Below are 23,774 nucleotides of genomic sequence, written 5' to 3' on the forward strand. Positions count from 1 at the left end.
GTGATGGTAGTTTTTTTGTGATGTGGACACCTACCCAATAAGAACTGAACAAAGATCACCTACTTATTTCACATTAGCCATGTAACAGCCCTTGTACGATCATGAATTTCAGCCACCAAGGGCAGATTCTAGTTTCCAAGGTGCAGTGCTTTTTATCACTGAACATCTCATTGTGCAGTATCTGAATGTTCAGGCTACATGACAATTCACGCCACACATCTGATACTAAAGCCTTGCTTTATGACTGAAATAGTTTTAGTGGATAGCAGGACTATGACCTTGATTTCACCAGTTTATTGAGAAACTGGGGCGGTCTGCATTAGCCTTCGTTATGACCCCTATAAAATAATCTTCTGCATTTAAAGTAGCCTGCTACTATTCTTCATCAAAGGTACAGGTAAATAGCAACAAAAAAAGTCAGCACCAAGGCAGGATTTTCTGTTATGTTTATGCCTAGTGTTGACATTATGAGGCAGCTCTCTTTAACTGTATGACTCCTATTTGACATTTCTGTAAGCACCAGACAGCTAAAACCTCGTACAGTGTTTTGAAAATTTACCCTTATGTCTCCTTAAAATGTCTTCAGCTAGTGACTTACACTGCACCAACTGAGCTAATGCATTCTACCATTACAATTTAAGTATGTATTGGGACCAGCATATAAGCTGCTCTACCACAGTACAATGTCACCATTTCTTACCATCCCCAGCATAGCAGACCCAAGAATGTAATGTTTTAACTGCAAGCGGTACAGTGATTGTAAAAAAAAAAAACCCTCTCTCTATGTTGATGTGTAATTAGAATTTGATAACTGTAAAAAGTGTTCTGAATTAGCAAGGGTATTTTTTCTATTAATATCTTGAAAATATCTCCAGCCTTGTGCACTGCACATATCCATGACAAGTCACTAACTCTTTTCTTGGACAAGTTATTCAGATCATATGTGCTATGCTGAATCTACTATTAGAAGAAATAAAGTAATCCGAATAGAAACTGCGCAGTTTAAAAATATACAGAATTTTATACAAATAAAGGAATGAGATATGGAAATTAAGTCATCTCTATAAACCAAGTCGTTATGGAATTTAACAATCAATTTGTTAGCATATGATGCAAAACTATGATCTGTCAACAGTCTTGTGAACTGGCCCTGTGCAGCAGTAGCTATTTTCAAGGGAATTAATTACTGGAGATTTGCAAATGGAAGAATAATATTTTCCAACAAATGTAGCCCATGCATTAGGAGGTTAAACAAACACACCAAAATGTCAATGCAGTTTTTGGCTTTGGTCTTCTCCCATTTAAAACACAATGAAACAGTTAACTAGAACATTATGCAAAGGGAATACTTCTCAAATCTTCCCATGAAGCAGAATGTCACACCATCTGGGGCACTTCTCAAGTGATTTGAAAAGTTCATACTGTTTGGAATTGTACAGAAATTCAACAGAAAAGGCTTTGCCATATCCCCTAAGTCCCATAAGCAACTGTAGACCTATGTCACAGCCACAAATGAATGCAGAGAGCTGTGACTTCTCCTCTGCTATAGAAGAAGCAAAGTCACAACCCACAGAACTTTTCTGTCACATAACTTTAAACCCAGACTTGTTCCAATAAACCAGAGAAACTGGGCACCTCTTGCTGTGAAAAAACATCTTATTTCACAGAAAGTGCCCCCATATCAAAGACATCATGGACCACAAGGAACAATAAGCTTAGCCTAGAACCAACCTAAGCCTAGAACCATGCTCATCTTTTTGAAATTCAGCTAATTTACACAAACAGAAGTCATGGTAATAATGAGGGCAATCTGAGCCACCAGTTGTGACTCTGATATTAGTCTTTCTTACATGGTGGGATAGTAGAGAACACCTAGAGCTCCCACTAACAAACAGAGTCTCAATGAATTTATGAGGGTATCTACTAACCATCTTAAAACATGGAATAATCTAACCAGTACTAAAGAAACCATCGCTTGATGATGGTGTTTTTATAAACTACTGCTTAATGTCTGACTTCCCTTTTCTAAGGAAGCTGATTGAGAAGACAGCAAAAAAATAGCCTCCAATGCCATCTGTCAGATTCCTGTATTCCAGATGCCTGTCAGACAGGCTTCACTGCAAGGCAAGATACACAGACAGCACCTGTTGCCCAGATGGATGATCTCCTCTTATCCACAGACAGGAGAAATACATCCACTCTCATCCTGCTGTACCTTTTTGAAGCGTTTGACACTGTTGATCAGCAAAGACACCTTCCCCACCTCCAAGAGGCTGCATGGGTAAATGGAAATGGACTGAACTAGTTTAGCTCCTTCCCTCAGCTCAAACTCCAAGGCCATTATGGGCAACTGTCCATCTGCCTCCAGAAACCTCATCTGAACAAGCCCGTACAGCTCAGTCCTCTCCCCCACATTATTCAGCACTTCTGTAAATCCAGAACTTTCTAAAAAAAAGAAATAAGAGTGACCAATATCTGACTGCATTCACAACTAAATGTAAAACTCACCCTTTTGTCTTGTTTTTTCCTGCCAGTACGTCCCCTCGCATAACAATGGACATACATAAAAAGCTAGCAAATCTCATCGAGTAACTTACTCCTTCCTCCTATGAAGGAAGGGGAAAATACTGATATTGCTGGTTATTTTTTTAAATCTGGGAAAGTTCTCAGATACTATGGTGATATAAGAGCGTAGATGTTAGATAGATGTCAATAGACCGGCAGACAGGCCTAGTTCTCCTCTTTATGGCGGGCTTGTTCCTCTACATATAAAACTAAAAGGTCAACATCTGAACAAGGAAGGCAGGTTCTGCCTTTAAAAAATCAGGAAATAATTCATACAACATGTGCAATGTTACCCTGCAGTTGGCCTTTCTCACACCTATCCCACCCTCAGAACTCCTACAAAAATAATCTAAACATGGGATTTCACCTTAAACTACAACATGGAGTTAGATTTGAAATAAGAGAATTCGGATAGTTTAATTTGTCAACATGCCATGACTCATAAATTCAGCTGTTTTACACACTGTACACATGCTATGTGATATTAGAAATCCTGGGGCTTAGGAATTCCCCTGCCCCCACCACACACACTTTGTCATTTGAAATGTTTACAGAATGAACTTAAAAAAATAAAGGTCAAGGTGAGTCAAGTTTTTTTGTTTTGTTTTGACTTACTACTGTGGATATCTTCTCCTTTGACCAATTCAGTCCCTAGACATGCACCTTCCCTCCTCTACCACTCCCTCCTGAACTTCTCAAACAAGTTATGGAAGAACTGATTTAGAGCATCTTAGTCACTCCATATTGGCTCCAGAGACCCTGATTCCCCAGACTCCTGCAGAAACCCAAAGCAGCACCCAGGATTCCACCTCTGTTCACCAACCACTAGTAGTAGGGCATATTATTAAATTCAGATCAAGAGTCGCTGTATTTGAGAGCACTGAGGCAGATAAACTGATGTTCCAGACTTTGAGGTATGCCTCACATTTCATCAGTTTGCGCCATTTCACTAGAAAGGATTTTATCATCCAAGCATACCAGTATGTCTGGCTTCCTTCTTCTACTGGAGTCATGTGAGGGACATTTCCCATATTCAGGCATCATTATCCACCACACTGGACTTTGTTTCACAGGGTTATAACCTGGCGTCAGTTACAACTCTCTCTCACAGAAAGTGCCACACTTAGGATATTGGGACAAACTAGAACAAATGTCAGCTCTCCACTCCGTCCTGATATGCCCCCATAGGGCAGCATTTCAACCCAAACTGAAAAAACATTATCTTAGGTCCAGTTCCTGTGTCCTGGCACAGCTATGAAATCCAAAATGCATGTTACTATTCTGCATGGAAGCCTCTGCAAGCCAGTATGTCTCTCCCCACCACTTTTAGTATTTCTCACTCTCCTAGCTGTTGAAAACGTGAGCATGGGAGTTGGGGTAGGAAGACTAGACTTTCCACTCTCCTTGGACGCTAATGTGAGCCCTCCCAACTTTCACATTGGTCTGAGCTCAGCACCTATATAACTTTGCAGTTTTCCCTCCTTTCTGATTGTTGGGAAGAAAAAGGAGCTTTGCCCTCTCTTTTTCCTGCCACTAAATCCTACTGCAGTTGTGATTCTCTCCACCACTGGAAAGCTACCTTATTGTCTTTCATCCCTGCAACCTCAGGCATGGAGGAGGAGAAGCTTTTCTCTCTGCTGCCCAGAATGCTACAGGTAGCAGCAAGGAAAGTGTCCAGAGTCTGGTAAACTTTGCTCTGTTGTTATAGGCACTCACCTGGGACAGTTTTCCACTTTCAAGTGTACAAGTGCTTTTTCCCCCCCCAAACCCTGATTGTAATTCATTTTTTTATAAACATTTACAGGCAGCACTTATTAAGCATAAACCTGCTGGAAGTGCACAATGAGTATTAATTTCTACAATAATTGTGGAATGATTTGTTGTTTCAGCATATATTTCAAGAGGTACGATTTTTACCCATACGCACAAAGCACCCCTTAAAAGCAGAAAAAGTATATTATAAAAAACGTAATCTGCCTTTTTTTGTAATTTTTTTATTTTTGACACCTATCATGGGAATAGCAAAGTCCTTAGAAAATGTTTTCAAGACCATGGTTGATCATTTGAACAATAAAACATTTCATACATTTTACTTGCCAATGACAACTCCTTTCTCTGTTTTGCCTAGAGATATGTGCAACGGTAACAGAGTTCAGAAAAACCCCAGCCGCTGCATGCTGCCATTCAGATCTGAAAAATTTCATATTATGATAAAAATGGATGTACTTTGACATCCTCTGGGATTTCCTGCACCTTGGGAACAGCTAATGAAGAAATACAACCTTGCCAGAGTAAAACGCAAGCTTTTGGATTCTAGGATTAAGACATTTGGCAAATGAGTGGCCCTTCTCACATCACCAGTAAAGCAACCATACTTTTCTGCCCAATGATTCTGCCTCAGTGTGTTTTGACTGTCTCTTGTCTGATGCTTTTCACAAAAAAGACTAAATATATTTAAACTATATACTAAATAGTTACTGCTGTCCTTTGTGATATTCATGTTTTGTTAAAATTAAAATATCAATTAAATACACACATACTGTTTTTATTCTCTCATTACCCATTAAACTATAAAACTGCAAAATGCTTACTACTTCATTTGCAGTAAAAGATTTTTAATCATGCTTATTAAATCATAAATATTTATTTTACATGCTTATATACCCAATTTGGCCCTCGTGGTTCGTTAAATCTTGTGGAAATAGATTGGATTCTTTATTCAGGAACATAGTTTCTGCCTCTAAAGTGTATTTCTACTCAGAAAATGATTCTCTTATCATGCCATTGTTAGGTGCCATATTTATTATCTCTGTGATTCCCAAATTAAAATTTGCTCAGTTTAAAGGTTCTCTCTCTCTCTCTCTTCCCCACCCAACCTGCCAGAATAGGAGATTGTGACCTTTTCTTTTGCCAGCTGACCTCATCAGTTATCCATGACCTTTATCACCTCCAACTGGATTAGTGAAGCATGCTCTACTTGGGGCTATAGCTAAATAGTCTATAGCTGTGTTCCTCCCCAAGAGGTGCTGTCATGCAAAATGCTCAACAGCCCACAGATGTAGACATGTGGGATCTGGAGTCAACTATGGAACTTTCCCTCCTCACTTCTCCAACAAAGCTTGAGCTTTTAAGCATGCTGGAAGACCCATCTATTTACCCAGGCTTTTGACTTAACGATCAAGGAGAACTGAGGGGTTATTATTGCTTGCTGTTTCTTTATGGGGTGGGGTTTCTACTAAGCATTTGTGTTTCACCTTTCATTAGAGAATTTAACAGGAATTTTATTATTTAATCTGTACACTTGTATTTCATAAACATAGATCACTAACAATATCACAGATTGATGGATTTTTTTTAGTTCAAATTTATACAATAAATTAGGGCCCAGTTCTGTAGTAAAGCTGCATGCAGGACTTCCTCGGAGGGCCTCTGATGCTTTGCTCTACTCTCTGACCCTCTAAGCATTACCACCACCTAAAAAACTCTTGCACTAGGTGAAGGTGGGGGCACTTACTTTGAAGTCTGTCAGTATTACCCCTTATGCTGAAGCTTTGGCCAGAGATGTCACCAAAGATAGTTTCAGATATCCTTCTGGCACCAAAAGCAGCATTGATCTTGGCTGTACTAAAGAGGAAGCACAAACAAGTTCAAAAGAAAGTGGTCTCTTTCATTCTCTTTATTTTCAAAGCCAAGAAGTTAGATGCAAACTGAGCCAAAATGCCCAAAGTCAGTACTTGGGTACCTTGAATGGTAAAAACAGCTCCTACAGTCTCAGATGTTCACAAGACTCATATCTATATCTGATACACGAAATGAAATTGAAGTGATCTGGTGAGCAAGTGATCTCTGCTTCCACTGAGGTGGGGTCAAGCTTAAGTTTTTAATTTCAAAAATACTGATTATTAGCTGCTGGATCCACATAGCTTGACACTTTCAACCAAGACAGAGGAACAGTGTAGCAGAGCTTAGAAAAGAGAAAACATTTACGCAGTCAGCAAATCCCCAGGTTTTAGTAAAGCTCAATACCACCACATGTAAAAGTTTCACCCTAATTTTACTATGTACGTTTCAAATGTAGTCAGCCTTTGATCTTATTTAAATGTAAGATATCTGCTGTGTGCAATAGTAACTTCTCAGCTATGCATTTGTTTGCATATTTAAGTCAACCTGGATCCTTTTTAGATGTCTCTTAAATCTACAATGTTGGCTGGAACATTGCTTTCTGTCTGAGTGGCACTGACAGAATCAAAAGTATTCTAAGCTCAAAAGACAAATTGAATAGTTCAACTGTTACTAGTTCTAATTCATGGAAAGTATTTCTATATGTGCCAAAGGGATTAACAGATTTTTACAGATTTATAAAGAAAATATATTCAAATTCTGAAGTACAATATGCAGTGACAACAATTGTATCTGGCACAAAAATCTTCTATGGAACTTTTAAGCATACTGGCATAATGTGAATGCTGATTATTCATTTAAATCATATCCACATAGTTTTTGGGGTGGATTAGATGTCAGGCGTTAACTATGTAACAGTTTACTAAAGAGCTTTAATTTTATATATATTATGTATAAATCCATTAAATTGTGCCTATGATTCCTTTGTGATTAAAATGAGTGAACACAATCTAACAATTTTTCAGTATAGGAAAATTCAAAGAGCAGTAAATATTCTGTAGCAAATTTTCAGCATACTCTGAAATCTTAACTGCACCCACAAGATCTCAGCATCCTTCTGCTTGCAACTTGAAAAAACAGAGTGCTAGGGTGCAGGTAAGGAGAGCAACCGAAAGTCTGGTCCTCTCTACTTGGGTGTGGATGAGGAAAAAGGAGACTAAACTTTACAAGTGCAGAAACATAATTTTTAATTGCTGTCCTGCTACAATAGGAACGATTAAACAGTCAGCAACTGCCAAATCTTACCACAGACATATCTTATTTTAAAAATAGGAAAATAACTGCAGGGAGAATCTATGCATGAAAAGTGCTGTGTAAGTGTAAAGTGTTACTTTCAGCTTCGATACTACTAAATGGTAATGGCTGGCAAGTGCTGCCTTTTTAAAATGGTGATGAATGTATATAAAATTGAAATACCTTCTAAAAAATGTTATTTCCCAAAATTAATCAGATCTTTCAGCAACATAATTTTATTATTTTCTTCCTAATGTTAACTAAAATTGGTTTGATTTTTCCACTGTCTGGATCAAGATGGCTTTAGTTTGAGCCAGAAGGCATGGTAGGAGATGCACCTCAAATTTCAACTGCAATACTGCAATTGTCCACTCGTGAGCAGAGAGAGACCTCTAACTGCATCCAGTTGTGCAATGGTCTTATATAATGGGCACGCAGGTACTAGGCAACAATGAAGACAAGGTAGATATTTTGCAGATTTTAGAACTGGAGTATTAGATCTCTCTGTCAATAACAGTAAAATGGTTTTAGTGAAGTACATGGTGATTAAACAAAGTTAGTTACTAAGAAATGGAGTTTTCCAAATGTATCACATCTGCAAACCACACTCTTTGGCAAGCATCAAATATCATGGGCCCAGAACCATCAAACACAGTTACAAATGAACTAGATGCAAATGCTATGATGCATGCCTGTACATCAGGGCAGCAAGTGTGTTTATAAAGGGTGATAATGCAGACCCCAATCCCTCATATCGTGTGTGCTGGATAAAGCATTTAAGAGAAGACTTGGTCACTATTTTGCATTCTAAAGCCTAATCACCTCCTGATACAGAAAACTGGATGGTCTGGCCCTTTCAACTGGACAAAAAAGCAGCTGATGCCAAATCAATGGTTTTTAGCTCAATGGTTTTTAGGACAATCATAAAGAGGCAAATTCTTTGAAGTTTCCACAACAGAGGCATCCAATAAATCATCTGGGTTTATAACTATTGAAAGGGAGAAGGCTGGATATGGATAAAAGGGGTGTGTCTTATACAACTTCAGTAGTAAGGTCCACTACAGCTGGGATTGAAATACGTTTTTGATTAATTAATTAATTAATGGAGATATCCTATCTCCTAGAACTGGAAGGGACCCTGAAAGGTCATCGAGTCCAGCCCCCTGCCTTCACTAGCAGGACCAAGTACTGATTTTGCCCCAGATCCCTAAGTGGCCCCCTCAAAGATTGAACTCACAACCCTGGGTTTAGCAGGCCAATGCTCAAACCACTGAGCTATCCCTCCCCCCGTTCTTCTGCCCTCATCCAACTGCTAACACTTTTATTTAGAGAATCATTTCAATGGGAAAGGTTAAAGTGCAGCCACGGTGGTGGAGAGGATGGGTGGGTCAGCAAATCAGGATTACAAAAGCACATGCCACAATCCATGCTAAAATTCAGAGATGCGACCAAGGTGTGACTGAGACTGGACTCTGAAATGAACCAACAACAGTATAATGTTCCTGAGCTGGTTTTTTGTGAAGAATTTGCTTCTGTGGAATATTTAGCCACAACCCATGTTCAGGTGGAGTCATTTTTCTAAGCATTTTTTTAATTCTTACAGTCCTCTCTACCTATGGACGCTTGTCCATCACCCATGTGACCAGGCCAAAGTAAGGCAATCTGGGACCCTAGGCATACTGCAACCAGGACCCTTCCTCTTCTCCATGGGTAAATTCCCCATTTGGAGTGACAGTGGCAGACGGTTCCCCTTCTCTCCCACTACTGGCACCTGGTGGTCCCTCTACCCTCAGCAGGAGGAAGGATTGCATTAACCCCATACACCCCACCAAGGATTTACCCCATCAGCTGAGGGGTATCTGCCTCTCCCTGACTCTTCCAGTCTGCTCTCAGGTAGCTCTCCTTTATGCGGTCCACGTGCTTTTTCTAAAGCCCAGTTGGAAGTCAGCTGACGAGTCACAGGTGCCCTGAACCTGGCTCCCCCTTAAAGGCACCAGTCACCCTGTGACAATGAAATTGTTTTCATTCTTCAAGTTGCTATCAGAAATACTCACTCTCATATTCTAAAGGAGACAAATATCTTCCTCCCTCCCTCTTTTTTTTTTTTTTTTTTTTAAAAAGATGCTTGATCAATGACCAGGATTTGCTAACTAGAAATTGTCTGATTGCCTTCTGAAACCCCCTGCAAGGATGCTTCATGCTTTGATGCTTTGGGTATTTCTAGTTCAGAAAAGCCTTTATACTGGAATGGATCAGTTTTAGATCTCCTACCCAGGGAAAGGGCTTTGGATCACGTGACCCCTTTAAGGTTCTTCCCTGGTTTACTGTTAGACAAGGAAAAACCTGCACCTCATCTAGAATAATGGGGGGACCTTGAGCATACTCACTGCATCTCCTGATATCCTTCCCTCCAGCCTTTTATCTGATGTCATTCCCTAGAGTCAGAATCAGCACCTGGGAGGTCAGAGGGCTTGAGCATCCAAGCCCACATTCTGTTTTATTCAGTTCCAGTCAACAGGGGAGCAGCCCCTGAAGATGTTAGCTGATGAGCCCAGGTGCTTCCCACTGAGGCAATAATGGACGGAGGAGATTATTGAGAGAGCTTGAGAGACCCGTCTTCAGCTCCAGAAGTCTAAGAGGTTAAACAGAGCATAACACCAGTGGCTTCTTTAGCAAAATGCATTGCAATAAAAATTACATTTTTAAAGGATCAAATAGTTCCTTATTGCTCCGTAGCCTGGTGACGACAGGCAAGGGAGATGAGAGAAAGATTGTTTTTCCACTCACAGGGTTATTATCAGAAAAGGGATTGTAAAAATTGCATCTTGGGATTGCCATTTGTATCCCAGAATTGCTTACATATCAAATTAGGTTTGTTTACCCTTTCTCCTTAATTACTAGCACTGCGGCACTACTTGATATCTGAAAATCTGTGCTCTTTTTGCTCCACATATCACCACCACTTAGACCCAGGAATCAGAACTCAGCTGATAAATTTGTCGTTGATTTAGGAAGCAGAAGACACTTTCGTGTTTCTCTTGTGCTGCTATTTTATTGGTACGGTGCCAGGGGTTCGAGAAACAGGCATTTGGTGATTGTAAAAAGCTGTCGATTTGGCACAGCATATATCTCCTGACGCACAAGCACAGCTATTCTGGCTGGCACACTGCTAGCAGCCAAGGCTCCACCCCTTCCCACCTACACGTAGGGGGAGGGGGTACAGGAGCACTAGAGAAGCTGCTCGCTGTGCTCTGGATGCCTCTTACTCTCCTGAGAAAGTGTGAAGAATGCACCACAATCTATCCATACGATTGTAAGATCCTGAATTCTCTTTGTTTGTACAGCACCAAGTACAAGGGGACTGATCCAGTTGGGCCCTGGACACTACTGTAATAATAATAAACTACAGATAAAAACAGTTATTAGTGCACAGATATGTTTTGCAAGACACACACAGCAGGCAACATAGTAACAAGACACTACTGCTACATAATCACTTTTCTGAGCATACCTAGATTCAGTTTAAATCACAGAAATCAGAAATAGAAAGATATAGTAGGCCTTCTAGCCCATTCCCCTACCAGTGCAGATGATTGTAAGGAGGTACCTGCTCCTCTGTATCAGATAAAAGATCTAATGCTCCCAGCTGTGTGCGGCATCTGGCTTCCATCCACCATCACAATTTAAACAAAAATATTGTTCAAAACTCATTTTGGTGAAACCCCCACAAGTCTTATGACAGACACAAACTTTAAGCTTTTCTGTAATACTTGAGATCTCTCTCTCTCACACACACACACACACACACACACACACACACACACACACACACAGAGCGAGCAAGGGTTCAGGATGTAATGCAAAGCTGTGGCTAAAAACATTGACCAATAGTATACTACCACTAAGACATTACTAGGGACACTTTCCAAACTGCAATGAAAAAGGAGTAAAAAAATAAGAAATCTTTTCATAACAGAAAGACAAAATAACGCCAAAGGAGATGAGCTGCTACCTCTAATATACTGCACAAAAACAAAATGGACATGATTTGCATTCAGAAATTGATGCTACATTGTCTCGTGCTTTAGATGGCAATGGGTGAGACTTTTGCAGATTTTAAGTCCTCCAGGAAAATTTGAATTGAGCATGCTTCCCCTTTCTGGTTTAAAGATATATGTATACTCAATGGTTCAGACTGGGTGACAATGACATGGAACTGCAGCATTCAAATCAAGTTAAGAATTGCAAAGGAAAAAAAGTTATGATCCTTAACTGGCCTTCTATACTTTTTTCTTTGGTAAAGCATATAACATGTTAAGAACCAAGAAGCAGTAAAATCAGAATGCTTCTCTCTTCTAACAGTATGAGAGTGGTCAGTACTAAAATATGGCAATGTTTCTACCGTTCGTCATTATGTTTTACACACAAGAAAGTTTTAATGTAGGAAGATGTGATATGATAAGAATAGTTACACAGGATTTTTGGCAGTAAAGTAACTGGTACTGAAATTCAGTTTTGACAGTTCTCTGAATCTGAAAGACCTGTAAGTACTCAAATGTCACCTGTCTATCCATGTGAGATTTAGCTTTGGCAGGTTTCAGAGTAGCAGCCGTGTTAGTCTGTATCCGCAAAAAGAACAGGAGTACTTGTGGCACCTTAGAGACTAACAAATTTATTAGAGCATAAGCTTTCGTGGGCTACAACCCACTTCTTCGGATGCATATGTTTCACTCTATATGCATCCGAAGAAGTGGGTTGTAGCCCACGAAAGCTTATGCTCTAATAAATTTGTTAGTCTCTAAGGTGCCACAAGTACTCCTGTTCTTTTAGCTTTGGCAGTATCTCAAAAGCAAAAAAAAAAAAAAAACCCGTTCTTTCTACACTATATTTTTGCCACTACAATATTTTTCCCTCCAAAGCTGTCTAAAAGTGTGTAGTCTCTTGGGAAGTATAATAGGAGGTTTATGTTACAGAAATATTTGAAGGGGACAAAAATCACTACTAGGTTTGAATAGTCATAACAATTAGAGTGGGCCAAAATGTGGGTTAAAGCACAATGGGTGGAATTTATCCTCAACAGCTGGTACTTAATGATTCCAAATCATACCTTAAAGTTTGTGATTAATTGATCTGTTCAATCTAAATCAAACCATTTGGAATCTTGCCTGATTATTTCAATATAAGTTGTCCAATTGTTAAGAGAACTTGTCATCTTACTTAATTTCAATTTTTAAAGCCAACCACTTCACAGATAGGTCTGGAAAAATAAGCCCCCTAGCCTGTAGGACTATTTTTTTTTAAACGCTTTAAAAAAAGAAACAGAGAGAGAGCTGAGAGAGTGCTCATCCCTGACCTCAGGCTGTCTTCCAAACCACTGGAAACCTGACAAAAGTTGCCTAAGCTGTTTTAGATATATTTTAGATTTGGCCGTATTCAACAGTCACAGAGGTATCAATGCCCCATTAACGTTGGAATTATACACTGAATTGTCAGAGATCTGTAATTAATTTTCACTCTGTGCAAAAATAAATACTCTTTAACTGATGTAAAAATATGCACATTGGAAAAAGACCATTCAGTTCCTGTGAAAAAGCTGAATTCACCTATTGTAGTTTCTAAGTCAATCCAACTGTGATGAATTCTACCAATTGTGCTCAGCTTATAAAGACATTAAAATAACAAGAAGTTATGATATACAATCCTCTGTCTGACTACTTACACATTCTTGGATTTGAATGCTTCAGCAAAGTGCTGCACACTGTGAAGAGAAGAGAGGTCTAAGGTCATAGCTTCTACCTTGGCTTTATGCTGCAACGAGAGAAAATTAAAAAAGAAAAGAAAAGAAAAAAGATAAATAACAGCAAGTTTAGTTCACGGTATCATGTTACAGTAAATGTGTTATGGAACATGTCTGAATTCCCTTGTTTAACATTAGAAGCCCACAGTGAATATAAATCATGAAAATGAATGGATGAGTGTAGCATTCAATGCCAAGTGCAGTATTCTAAGTTTGCGGTTCTGCTAAACGCATACACTGTGTGGTATACAACTTTATATAGCCCAATAAACTGACAGCAGACAGTTTTAAGGTTAACATGATCTCTTCTTTCTCCCATGTAGCTGAAATTTGTGAAGATGCAAATCATGAAATAAAAATAAAAAGTAAACAAATAATTATTGTTTAAAAAGAGATGCATACATTTAACATACCATTATAGGAAAAACACACATTACATATCACACAAAATACTTTAAAACATTCATACTTTAATTCAACCTTGCATAAAATAGTCCTAAAGCAGTCTATAACATCCACAGCAGAAAGGAGCAAGGACAGAATTTTATACAAGGTTAATAGGTCACTGCATCTTTAGAGGAAACTGCTCATACTTAAGGCTGTGAGTTTGTTACGGAAGTCACGGATTCCGTGACCTTCTGTGACCTCTGTGACGTCTGCAGCGGCCGGTGTGCCCAGCTCAGGGGCAGCTCAGGCAGCCCCTGCGGCAGGCACACCGGCCATTGCTGGGGCAGTCTCAGGCCACCGCACCTTCCCCCCAAACAGCCGAGTTTGGGTGTTGGAGGGGGCAGGGAGTTGGGCCACGTGGCGGGATGAGGCGGGCTCTGGGCAGCGCTTACCTGCGGTGACATCCCCTTCGGTCAGCTGCTAGGCGGCGGCGTGGCCAGGCAGCTCTGCGTGCTGCCTCCACCCAGAGCACTGGCTTCACAGCTCCTATTGGCCGGGAACTGCGGCCAATGGGAGCTGCGGCGGTGGTGCCTGCAGGCGGAGGCAGTGCGCAGAGCTGCCTGGCCACGCTTCCGCCTAGCAGCTAACCGAGGGGAATGTCGCCGCTTCCAGGGAGCTCCCAAAGGTACACCTCACCCAGCGCCTGCCTCACCCAATCCCGTGCCCCAACCTCCTGACCCCTCCCACACCCAAACTCGGCTGCTGCTCGGGGGGGAGGGGGAGGGAGGCAGCACAGAGCCAGGTAGGGAGCCTGTCATCCCCGCCAACCTGCCCCCCCCAGCACTGGTCCCGGGTCGCGCACTGCTGCCCCGCTCCCCAAGCAGCTGGGCCACCCTCACTCAGAACCTGTCGGGCCCCTGGGCAGCCACCACCCAAGTTTTAATCACTCATATTTTTAGTAAAATTCATGGACAGGTCAAGGGCCCTGAATTTTTGTTTACTGCCCTTGACCTGTCCATAACTTTTACTAAAAATATCCATGACTAAAACATAGCCTTATTCATACTCCTAAAGTCAACTTTTCAAACAGTGGAGGCAGTGGCAACAACACAAAAGGCGAGCCTGAACTTGCCAGCCTTACCCATTGAATGGCTCTCAATAAGGTTCTCAACACTATGTTCAGTTTAAAGGCCTTTGTCTACAGTTCTGTTGAACTGTTTTGACTCCAAACCTCAGAACAAATGAGCTAGAACAGCTACCCAGTGGTCTAGAGTCTTTGTAGTCTATTTTCACAGTAAACCTTGAAGGCTTATGGGCACCCATTGCCCAGACACAAGTTGATTGCAAGTCCTTCCAGCCACAGTCCTGTCCTATGAAAGAAGTCCTGTTCATCAGGTGAGGGTGCATTGTACCCGCAAAATGCAGCAATGTTCCATCCCCTGGAAAGAAACTGTTGTGCCTTTAGTCTGATCCCCAAGCCCTATCTTAGAGTCTGTAATAATAGGCCATCTGTGCCCTTCTCACTTCTAGTGATCACAACTGTCTCTCAGCTCCTGATTCCACCCCCCCAAATGATTATCTAACCAGGTTTGAACATGCTTTCAAAGAACTGTGACACTTTTCCATGTCTCCCCCCCCCCTCCCCCGACCACCACCACCCTCATTTGGTTGGCTGGATCAGTAAGAAAGAAATTTGTGTGACATTTCATTTAATCCCCAACCAGTCTCCTACAAATCAGTACAATTGTAATGTGCAGGTTGGACATTAGCATGAGTTAAAGAAAGCGGTGGGGGGGAGGAGGGGTGGACGGAAGAAGAAGCCTCAAACATGGCAATACAGTGTAGTAAACTGAAGTATTAGAGGTTGGATTTTAAGATAGTGTAAACCCTGCAGGTGGCCCTGCTGAGCGACGGGCTTTACTGCGGTCAAGAAATAATAAAGTGGGCATATTTGGAGAAACAAAGCATAGGTGGCGTGGAGGGACCTGTCAGCGCTGGGAGAAGCAGATTTGGCTGCCTCCAGCGTCTTCATAATCCCACCTCAATGATGCTTCTCTCTTTTCCTCTTTCTTCTACTTTGTTGACGTCCAACGTGCCCATTGCAATTATATTGCAGGTGGGGATTAACTGAAATGTCACTCATACGCCTTTCTTTCTACTCCAGCTGATCTTAAATTGACAGTGAAATAAATACAACTAAAATTTCAGCAGATTCAATTCCCATCAGGAAACATGAAGTCATAGTGCTTTGAAAGGGCTAAAAAAAAAAAAAAAAAACTTTCTCCAAAACAGTCTTGCCACCCCCTCAACCCCAAGATGTACATCACTAATTTTGCCCCACAGGAAAATACTTTCTTTTGTTCAAAGTTCAGAGAGGCCAGCAAGGCAATCCTGGCTTGCCCGGTGCAGTATTCCTCAACTGCAGCTCCTCTTCAGCTTTGCAGTGTTAAACTGTTTACTTAATAGTGGTTTTTTTTTAAATTGTTATTATTATATAGCTAAAACATTCTGCAGTCTTTTCCAAGGGGAAAAGAACAAGAATGCTACAAACACAAGGACAATAAGGGGTCAAAAACATCGAGTAGTTCAACAGACTAAACCACAAGCTGTTAGTTACTATGCTCTTGGGGACAGTGATTCAAGTCCACACACTATTACTCAGGTAATGCTTTCGCTCTTGGTGTCAAGTTTCAAGTTTCTGCCACTGACTACAAGAATGAAGAGGAAGTGCCTCCAATATTGCGAGTCCAAAGGAAAAACATGTGGTACCTTTCTACTTTCACAAGTAGAAATTCACTGGAGTAATTAGGCCAGATTTGTGGATGGATTTACTATAGGTGTAAAATGGGCAGTTTTAAAAGCATGAATAAATTATTAAAAAACATAAATGGCTAATTGTTATATTTAGATAGTAAATGCAAGCTACAAGTATGGATTTCTTGAACTTTGTCATTTCATCCAATGAACTGAGACCACCATCTCTGTCAGTATAATCAACAGCCCTGTATTGCAAAAAGTTAAACTTATCTTTTCTTTTGCTGCTTTTTTAAGTTTGTCAGACATGAGGTTAGAGAGAAAATCAATGAAAACATTTCTTGAGTAACCCTAACCCCAACCCAAAATGTCCTCCATGGAAAAAAACATGTTCAAGTGCATGTGAAAGGTGAAAATGACACAAAACAAAGAAATTCACTAACATTTTTCCAAGATGGCTACTGCTATTCCTGCTGTAATTCTGCAGTTGGCACAGAGGATCATAAGACACTGGGCATCAAATTAAATACACCCCAGGAGAGGGTAAACTACAGCAGCATCCCATTTAGGATAAGAGAGGCATTTTTAAAAAAGCACAATAGACCCTTCCTTGTCTAGAGGTTTTAGTTTAAGGGGGAAAATACTTCTTCCTGGATTACCAAAGGGACCAATAATGGAATAAGCCCAAACAATTTAGTATTACATTCCTGAGAGTCACTTACTCAATAGTGTTCACATTAAAATCTCAGCTCTCATCAATGTACTGTATAATCAAACCAAACTGTGATTAGAATAATATTCCTCTGACATCCTCCCTTTCCTTTGCCAATTTCTTCTGGCTTCTCCTCACCACTGCTGCCCTATGAAATAGGTTACTTGGTGTGATTGTGATACCAGAGGTCAGCCTCCTTTCATTTTTTCCCCTCACTTTGTTTGCATTCAATTATCCTGCATAAAGTGCCTTTGTTCATTTACAAAAACATTGTTTTTATTGATCTCAAAATATTTCCAATGTTATGTACCAGGAGAAATGGAAACAAACAACAACCAATGCACCCACACAAGATCAGAAAAGTACACTTGGATATAAACACACAGGCAAACAACTGATTATCACATGACTTGGAACTGTGTGGGTTTTCTTCAAGCAGTGATTGATAAAGCAATGAATCTTGTACCATTTTTGTGGACTTCGGCAAGCTGCTTCACTTTTCTATCTCAGCTTCTCCCCTGTAAAATTTAGATATTACCACTTACCTACCTCCCAGAGGTACTGTGAACATTGCTTACAGTTTGTATAGTAGCTTCAAGGTGTGAAGCACTAGGCAAGTGCTGTATTGCAAGCCTTAAACTCATTTTTTTCTTAATCATATACAATATAACATTGAAAAACTGTAAATAAGACTCACACTTACATTACCAGGTCCTAATAATGTAATAATATCAGCAACAACCATTGATGTGTGTAGGCTTGTTATACAGTAGCTCAGCATTACCTGTGTCATCATGTTTTCCTGCTATCTCTCTATATGCACATGTAGCATGCAAGTGTAGCGGTATTTATACAGGCACTAAAATAAAACATTTTTGCTAAAAGGTATCATTACTATAAATGTAACATACCATCAGAACTGATTGTTAATGGCATCGTGCAAATTCTGACCTAATGTTCATAATTTTATTATGCTGATGTCTCTCACCATTCCACTTTACATATTTTAGTACTGAATTATTCCTCATTTTATGTTGTAAAAATCTTAAATGGGACTTGTCACTTTCACAATTGCAAGAGACACTGGAGCTTCACGCTGACATCATAATATTAATTCACTAAAGCAGAGAAGAAAGCTGCAGAAAACATTTGTATTTAATTTGTCAATAAAAATATGACATTAATGTTCCCTCCACTACTTAATTTTAAATTAAATATTAAAGAGGGACTGGATAGCAGATTGGATTTGGAATAGTTTATAGAGCTTTTCACCTGTAAATCACAAGTTCATTACCCTCTGGTAGCTGTTCAATGGACTGTACCAAATGATCTGGTGCCCTAAATACAGTTTCTGGTGGATAGATGTCCACTGATCACAGCACAAAAAACAAAACAACAACAACAAAAACCTTTCACAAATCAGACCTTTTGCATCCATCTCACTAAACAGGCCATAGACTGAACGGTCATGATGACTGACAACCCGTTCACCATAAAAACACAGCAGAGGTGTTTCTACTGTCTCTCTGCCGACTCTGATTAAAAGGATGTGAATTAGTGTCAACCGTGAGATTTGGAGGTGACGATTTTTGACCATTAGGCAGTGCATTGAGACAGCTAGTTTATATTTCAGTTAGGCCACCAAACAGATAACTGATGCTAGCAACTTTTTGCCAGTAATATCTTGGACCATATTTAAGTCAACAGCCAAGAGAGGAAAGGCTCAATGGCCCATTACAATTTTCTTAGCCAAATAGTTTCTCTAAAATACACAATGCAAAAACATTTTGAAAATATGCATAGAAATGCTTTCCCTTCTTCTATCCCAATAGTAAGGAAAAAAGATGCTTACCTTATGCTAGATGGTTTTATGCATAGGTTTTTAAATATTTTTAAGTTTTAAGTTTGGCTGGTTTGAAGAGAAATTGCACTGGATAACAGTTTATTTAGTTTTGTATGTAAGCTACTTGCCATGAAGAGTAGAACTATTAAAAATGCTCAGAATGTAATTGGAAATATTTTGCATTTGAGACAGAAAAATGCTTATCAGGCCGGAAACTAAAAAGAGTGAAGACACTCAGAAAGCTAGCAATTTCACTATATGCAGTGTATTCGGGTTACAGCTTAAAAACTGTTTAAAAATGAACACTACCTGATACAGTAGTTTAGCAGTAAACATGATTGTGCATTTATGTCTTGGTATTGAAGGAGCCTTTTTTCATAGTGAATTTTTCATTCTAATGTAAGTGATGATTTACGTTAAATATAGGTAAAGCATGGTTACATTTTCCTGAAGGATTGCAAGAAAGTGAAGAGCAGTACAATAAGTTGAAGCATAAAAGCTTTCTCTGTCATAATATTTATTATAATGGCATATCAAATAGCTGAAATAAATAATGGATGACTAAAGGTAAATTCATATGATAAAGAATCCTTCAGCAGACACCATTACTTCTGACTGCTCTAGTTTTATACACAGTTGAAGCCTCTTAATAAACATGCTGTAGCCCCTATATCTCATGTAAGTACTGGAAAAACTGAAGATATACTTAAAAGGCAACATAGTGGTCATCAGCTGGTTTACTATATAATTATATTCTCAGTGGGTACTGTCTATATACTTTATACATTTAAAAGCCATATTTTCAAGGAAACTTAGTGAGCAGGACATCACTAAAAATATCAGACTTTTTGAGGAGATGACAAAAGAAAAATAGAATGTATTTCAGATTGATAAAGGCAAATCCAGATGGCAACCCCTCTCCCGCCTCAGGATATAGGTAGTTCTGAGCAGCCAACCCATATATCTGTGCGAACAAACAAAAACCCATCACATGCTACGCAGATGGACTGAGAAATAGACAATGTTTAAGAATAAAAGACTTGTAAGAGAAAACCGAAGAAAGGTCTGTAAAATTATTATCAAGTATTTATAGTAGATAAATCTATAAGACTCCAAATATAACCTCTATGTGACAAGGAAAGACTAAATAAATTCAAATTTCCATCTTGACAAAGCAGACAAAGCTATAAACATGTCTGACAATTTGACACGAGTTGTGACAGTCAACAGTGTCCAACAATAGCTACTACTGATGGAGGAATAAAACAAGTAAGAGGCTTCATTCTGGTTTAAGACTGTAAATATTGTTGCCCTAATGTACACAGCATATGGCACTTGGTGCAAAAGTATATTTATGTAATGCTAGCTTTATATTGTCATGCATGTACTTTGAGTGCTATGAAGTTACCTCTCATGTAGCTGAATGGGACAAATGAATCACACTGCCTTAAGCATAACCTAAGAAATATACCAGATGTTTAAAGAATAGGTCCTTGCACTACATTTTAGATAACATATTGATGTCCATTAGAAGCCATTGTGAATGGAATAATTTTATAGTCATTTTTCCTTTCTGCCTCAGCAATTTCTATAAAATACATTTCCTATTTGCACTTTAACTTTGTACATGAAAATAGTTCACATTATGTAAAATAATTTCATAAACATTTTGATTAATTATTTTGTTAACTCCTTAACACCTGCAAGGGAACATCAATTACATTTACTTGTTTTCTCCCTTTTCTGATTATTTCTGATATATGAAGGCCTTAAAAGGGATTTCGGTTGTTTTGTAAAAGGGGAATGGTCTGTCCTCCCTCCCTTTTTATTTTTAACATTAGAAATTCTAGTCTTCCCTGTTTTTTCCTGAAAGAGTTGATGGATGAATGGAGAACTGATAGAATTATGACATCAGATATGCCATGCAACTAGGCGTGGCAGTGATTTCAATTCAGACTGTTTAATTTTTTCTTCTTTGTTTTTCTCAAAATCTATTTATGCCAAATCCGTAATTAAATGGTTAAGAGAGAAACTATCTTTGTTAATGATTCAATATTACTGCCCCTTCGAATGAAGTCTTAGAAAGCCCATAATCCACATCTAAGACCTCCAACCAGGTTTCCAGCAAAACCATGAAATGCCAGGCTTGTCATTCTAGATATTTCCAAGTAATGAACAAGGAAATTTTTTGATTAAAATATAAAAAGAGTTCAAGCTTCTTTATAGATCATAAGAAAAGCACACTGCTCTATATCCCTCTAACCCCCTTTTCAGGTGACTTTTAAGAGCCATACCATAATATCATTATGAATGATTTTTATATCAAAATACATAAGACACTTTTTCCAATGCTGAATCCCAAAACTCAAGGGATTCACAGTACAGGAAGTAAAATCCTATTCCTCTAAGCATAAAATATTAGGAAATGTTAAAATACTGGGGATGATGGTATTTTATTGTTACTTTAATTTATGTATTTATTTTGGGCAGGAGAGTCAGCACTTCCTGCATTCGTTTTCCCTGGTCCTGTCAAATGTGATTTCATGCTTGAAGAGAGCTTTCCTGAAACTTGATATTGGTGCAAACATACACACTTGTACGCACAGCTGGGGACCTTTCTGACTGAGGTGATTAAACCCTAATTTTCCTCCCAAAGGGAGAGCCTCTGAAATGGAAACTGATTGCCAGGTTATCCACTCTTGATAAAGCTAAGGTTTGTGCTATATAGGGCATACAGACCTGAGGGCTATGATTAGCATAGCATTCTTTTAGAACTACTGGTCATCCTTGAATCTCTACCTTCTCATGTAGTCTGGATTTTTAGCTGGTATCTTTCACCTACCCCTTCTCAGGGATGTAATGAAGGTATGAGATGATTGACAGAACCCAGAGAATAAAGGACACCTTAGTTCTCAGAAGTACCGGGTTTACAATGGCACCAATGGTTCCAGGCCCACACTGGAAAGGGGCCCATTACAGACCCATCTAACCCATCCACGTGGCCGAGTTTAGCCCCTCGTCCAGGGAGGTCTAGCATCCAGGCCTTGCTGTGTGAGTGGCTCACCAGAGGCTCCCAGCTCACCTGTTGGGGGCTCGCCGCTCAACAGCCGGGCTCCGCCATGCAGGCTGGGCAGGGCTGCTGGCTGCGGGGCTGGTGGGCAGAGTCAGGACAGGCGGGCCATAGGGATGGTGAGCACAGCCAGGCCAGGTGGGCTCTTGGAGGGTCACATCCCAGGGGTCTGCCCCACTGCCCAGCACGGTTGCAAGCAGTCTCTGCAGCCCACTACCTATGGGGCCCCGCCTGCCTCCCCAGGGCCAAGCCACCTGGGACTGGTGCAGAGGCTGGGCCGGTCTCGGCCAGTGGGGGGACGGGGTCAGTATGGGAGGCTCGGCTGGGCCCTGCCAGGCAAGTAGGTCCCGAGGGAGCCTGGCCTGGGCAGGCCTCACTCCCGCTCCTGCCTGGCTGATTGTGCTGATCCCAGCGGGCTGGAGCGATCCCCGCCCCAGGACTGGCCCCAGCTGCGCTGCCTGCTCAGCCCAGTGGACACAGTCACCCCCCAGAGAAGCCGGTGAGTGCAGCTGGTGGGACAGGGTGCAGGGCAGGGGATCTCTGGGGAGTCTGGGGCGGGGGGCACTGGGCAGTGAGGGAGTCGGGGGGCTGTGGGGGGTGGGAGAGATTTCTGTGTTTTGGGGCACTGGACACAGGGATGTGGGTGGGGGTGATGCTGGCCAATGAGGGGTGGGGGAAGTTGGTGTGTGTTGGGATGCTGGGCAGTGGGGGGAGTCTGTGGGGGCTCTGTGCAGTTGTGGTGGTGGCGCTGGGGGGTGCTGCATGTGCCGGGGTGTGCAGGGTGCTGTGCAGTTGTTATGGGGGTGTGTGGGGCTGGGCATAGGGGTTGATGAGGAATGAGGGGTTTGAGGTGCAGGAGGGCGCTCTGGACTTGGACAAGGGGTTGGGGTGCGGGAGGGAATGCTCCGGCTGAGGGGGTGGGTACTGTGGTGGGGCTGAGGATGAGGGATTTGGGGTGCAGGAGGGGGCTCCAGGATGGGGCCGAGGGGTTCAGAGTGCACGAGGGGGCTCAGGGCCAGGGCCAGGGATTGGGGTGTGGGCTATGGGAGGGAGTTTGTGTATGGGAGGAGACTCAGGACTGGGGCAGCGGTTTGGGGTGCGGAAGGGGGTCAGGGGTGCAGGCTTCGGGCAGCGCTTACCTCAGGCAGCTCACAGGAAGCGGCATCATGTCCCTAGGCGGCCAGGGGGATCTGTGTGCTGCCCCCGTCCGCAGGTGCCACCCCCGCAGCTCCCATTGGCCGCGGTTCCTGGCCAATGGGAGCTGCAGAGCCGGCGCTTGGGGCAGGGGCAGCACGCAGAGCTCCCGTGACCGCCCCTATGCCTAGGAGCCAGAGGAACATGCCAGCTTCTTCCTGGGAGCCGCACGGAGCTGGGTAGAGAGCCTGCCAGCCCCATGCCAATCGGACTTTTAACGGACTAATTAGCAGTGCTGACTGGAGCTGCAGGGGTCCCTTTTCAACCGGGTGTTCTGTTTGAAAACTGGACACCTGGTAACCCTATTGGCAGGGGTGCTGGCAGTGTAGGGATGGGCAGGCCACTGTGCGTCTGGTGGCTGCCGGTTTGTAAACAGTGCCCGCGCACTGGGCTGGGCACTGACCCCTCCTGGCCCCCTGTACCATGCCCCATTGCCCCCATGGGGGCCCAGTAATATGTTTGGCACCAGGGCAATAAAAGGTTAATCCGGCCCTGGTTCTCAGTCTTTTTAACCTAACCTATACCTTATAGCAGAATG

At 41.4% G+C, this 23,774-nt stretch overlaps 1 protein-coding gene across 1 annotated transcript in view; it reads right to left on the reverse strand.

Annotated features, from left to right (window-relative positions):
* WWOX (WW domain containing oxidoreductase) overlaps nt 1-23,774 on the reverse strand; it is a 684,395-nt gene that overhangs the window by 490,843 nt on the left and 169,778 nt on the right. The window contains exon 6 of the mRNA XM_065416514.1: nt 13,199-13,287. Coding sequence (XP_065272586.1) covers nt 13,199-13,287 — 89 coding nt within the window. The remainder of the gene's footprint in view (nt 1-13,198; nt 13,288-23,774) is intronic.

Source organism: Emys orbicularis, chromosome 14, assembly GCF_028017835.1.
Source record: "Emys orbicularis isolate rEmyOrb1 chromosome 14, rEmyOrb1.hap1, whole genome shotgun sequence".
NCBI classification, from domain to species: Eukaryota; Metazoa; Chordata; order Testudines; family Emydidae; genus Emys; species Emys orbicularis.